The following is a 2,500-nucleotide window of genomic DNA, read 5'->3' as shown; positions in this document are numbered from 1 at the left end:
TCTCTCTCTCTGAGGCTGTAGACTCCATCCATTGCTTATGTAAGCATCCCTAAGTCTATTCGAATCGCTGCAGCCATCTCCTGACATGGATATATTTAGCCAGTCGTCCCCTCTCCTCCCCCTGTGTCCCCCCCCCCCCCCCCCCCCCCTCTTTTCATACCCCTGCATGCCCAAGCAGCAATAAAAGATTCATGTATTCAGACCCTCAGGCAGTGCAGTGACACACTTACTTTACATCCAGAGCAATTAATGTCCACTAAATCTAGATTACAATGCAGACGTCCCACTGGGTTTGTGCAATGCACTAGTGGGCACCGCTCAGAGGGAGGGATGGGATGGATGGAGGATAGGAGAGGGGAGAGGAGAGGAGAGAGAGCCCCAGCCCTGCTGTCACATGGCGGGGGGGGTTGTGGCTCAGTAAGCGGGGCCGCGGTTTTAAAATGCTGGCTGCCTCTTGTTGGTTTTACTTCTGCTTGCGTGCCCAGTAATGGTGTATTGATTGTGTACATAGCGCTTGTGACTCCCGCCCAGCTGTGCTGGCTTCTCCCTCCCTCCCTCCCTCCCTCCTTCCCTCCCTCCTTCCCTCCTGCTCCTCCTGCTCCTCCTGCTCTCGTCTTGTTGTCTCTACTCCTCTCCTCTCCTCTCTTCCCCTCTCCTCTCTTCCCCTCTCCTCTCCTCTCCTCTCCTCTCCTCTCCTCTCCTCTCCTCTCTTCCCCTCTCCTCTCCTCTCCTCTCCTCTCCTCTCCTCTCCTCTCCTCTCCTCTCCTCTCCTGTTCTGAGAGCTGGAAGTCAGCCAGGTCCGATCCTTGTTGGGCTCTGCAGCACAGAAGGCACCATGCCACCCAGAGCCAAGGTCATGCTGGGCGGCCATATTGTATTTTATGAGAAGGTGCGCTGCACTAAGCACTAATATGGCCTCTTGTTAGATTTATCGGCCATGGCAACAGCAGCAGATTTTTACACCAGGCGGGTCTCCAGAATGTTAATGTACCCTCCTATGTTAATGTACCCTCCCATTTAATGTTTAGGGAAGTTCTTTTCATCGCTTTCTTTTTATTAAAACATAAGTCATACAGCATGGTGGGTGGTGGAGTAGATTCAATAAAACACGGTCCTGTTTTTTTTTTTTTTTTTAAGATGTGTGTGTGGGAGTTATGCTTTTTTTTGTGTACTGGATGCGAGGCGCGCGATGACATCACCGCTATTAGTGATGAGTTATGATAAAGGTTCCATTAGCCTTGTGAGTGGTGACTCAAACCGTAGGGAAGCGTGTTCTGACATTTGCGGTCGTGTAGGTTGAGAGTGCTTCTAATTGCCGCTCAGAACCACTTGACCATATAAGTGTGTTTGAAGAGAGGAAAGGATGTGTCTTTTAATAGCTTGGTGGTTTACGTGGCTCTGGTCCCAAAAGCTGTGTAACTATGTGGGTGGGCGTCTGTATACTTTAGATGTCGTTCGAGATTTGCCCTTTGACCTTTGCTCTTCGTCCCGTTGCAGGTGACCCCGGTGGCAGGACCTCCGGAGGGTGGCACGCGGGTGACCATCCATGGCATGAACCTGGGCCTGGCCTTCTCCGAGATGGTGGGCAACGTGGAGGTGGCGGGGGTCAAGTGTGCCCCCGTGGAGGAAGGTTACATCATCGCCGAGCAGTAAGTCCCAGTAACACACCCGGAAACACACCCAACCTTCACTCTCTCTCTCTCTCACACCACAGCTGCTTTGATCTGGTTTGGCTGCTTGGAGGCTATTCCTATAAGCCAATTCATCTATTCAGCCACAGTAATACAATTAACGTGTTAAAATGCTCTAAGTGGATTATACATTCCACATGAAGTGAATTGAATCATACCGCTGGATATCTATTCATAGCGTGAACTTAACACAGACAAATCCTACATTTTCCACGATCAAACGTTGCCTGTATTGCATTTCACCGTTTCAGAAATTGTCCAACCCATGAATCAGCAGCAATCCAACCCATGAATCAGCGTCTACCTGACCAATTCAGAGATGAACGCACAGATAATCACGTACCGTGTAATTGTGTACACCGTGGCATCTACAGTAGCCTGGGGGGTCTATTTGCAAGGAGACAGGACCATAGTTACACAGGCTGGCAGCTTCCCTCCGTCTGTAGTCTGAAGGGTCTATTCTAAAGCGCACGCTCAGTTCTTTTTTAACCAGACAGACTTGTTAAAGAGGTTGTGTTAATGAAGGCTGGAGCTGCTCCAGTAGCCTAGCCCAGTAGCCTAGCCCAGTTGTTGTTGTTTTTTTTGAGGATAGCTATCCCATGCTACGCTAGCTAGCCTAGCTATCCCATCCCACAACATCTGTGTGTGTGTGTACCTCTTTTATTTTTGAATGGTCTTTGTGCGGGCAAAAAAAAAAAAACAGCGTGTCAAGCCTGTCCCATTCACCCTGGACTCATCCTCCATGAACATCCCCCGTCGCCCGCCCGCCCGCCCTCCCCGACAGCTAGGTCACTGTCAGAAACTGCTAA

General features: G+C 50.2%; 1 protein-coding gene across 1 annotated transcript in view; it reads left to right on the top strand.

The window, feature by feature from the left end:
* plxna2 (plexin A2) overlaps positions 1-2,500 on the top strand; it is a gene marked incomplete at its 5' end in the record, with an annotated part of 56,981 nt that overhangs the window by 12,308 nt on the left and 42,173 nt on the right. Inside the window, one exon of the mRNA XM_083676001.1 lies at positions 1,498-1,649. Within this exon, the coding sequence (XP_083532127.1) occupies positions 1,498-1,649 (152 nt within the window). The remainder of the gene's footprint in view (positions 1-1,497; positions 1,650-2,500) is intronic.

Source organism: Argentina silus (genome assembly GCF_951799395.1).
Source record: "Argentina silus genome assembly, chromosome: 8".
NCBI lineage: Eukaryota > Metazoa > Chordata > Actinopteri > Argentiniformes > Argentinidae > Argentina > Argentina silus.
This window is presented reverse-complemented; position numbering and strand designations above follow the sequence as displayed.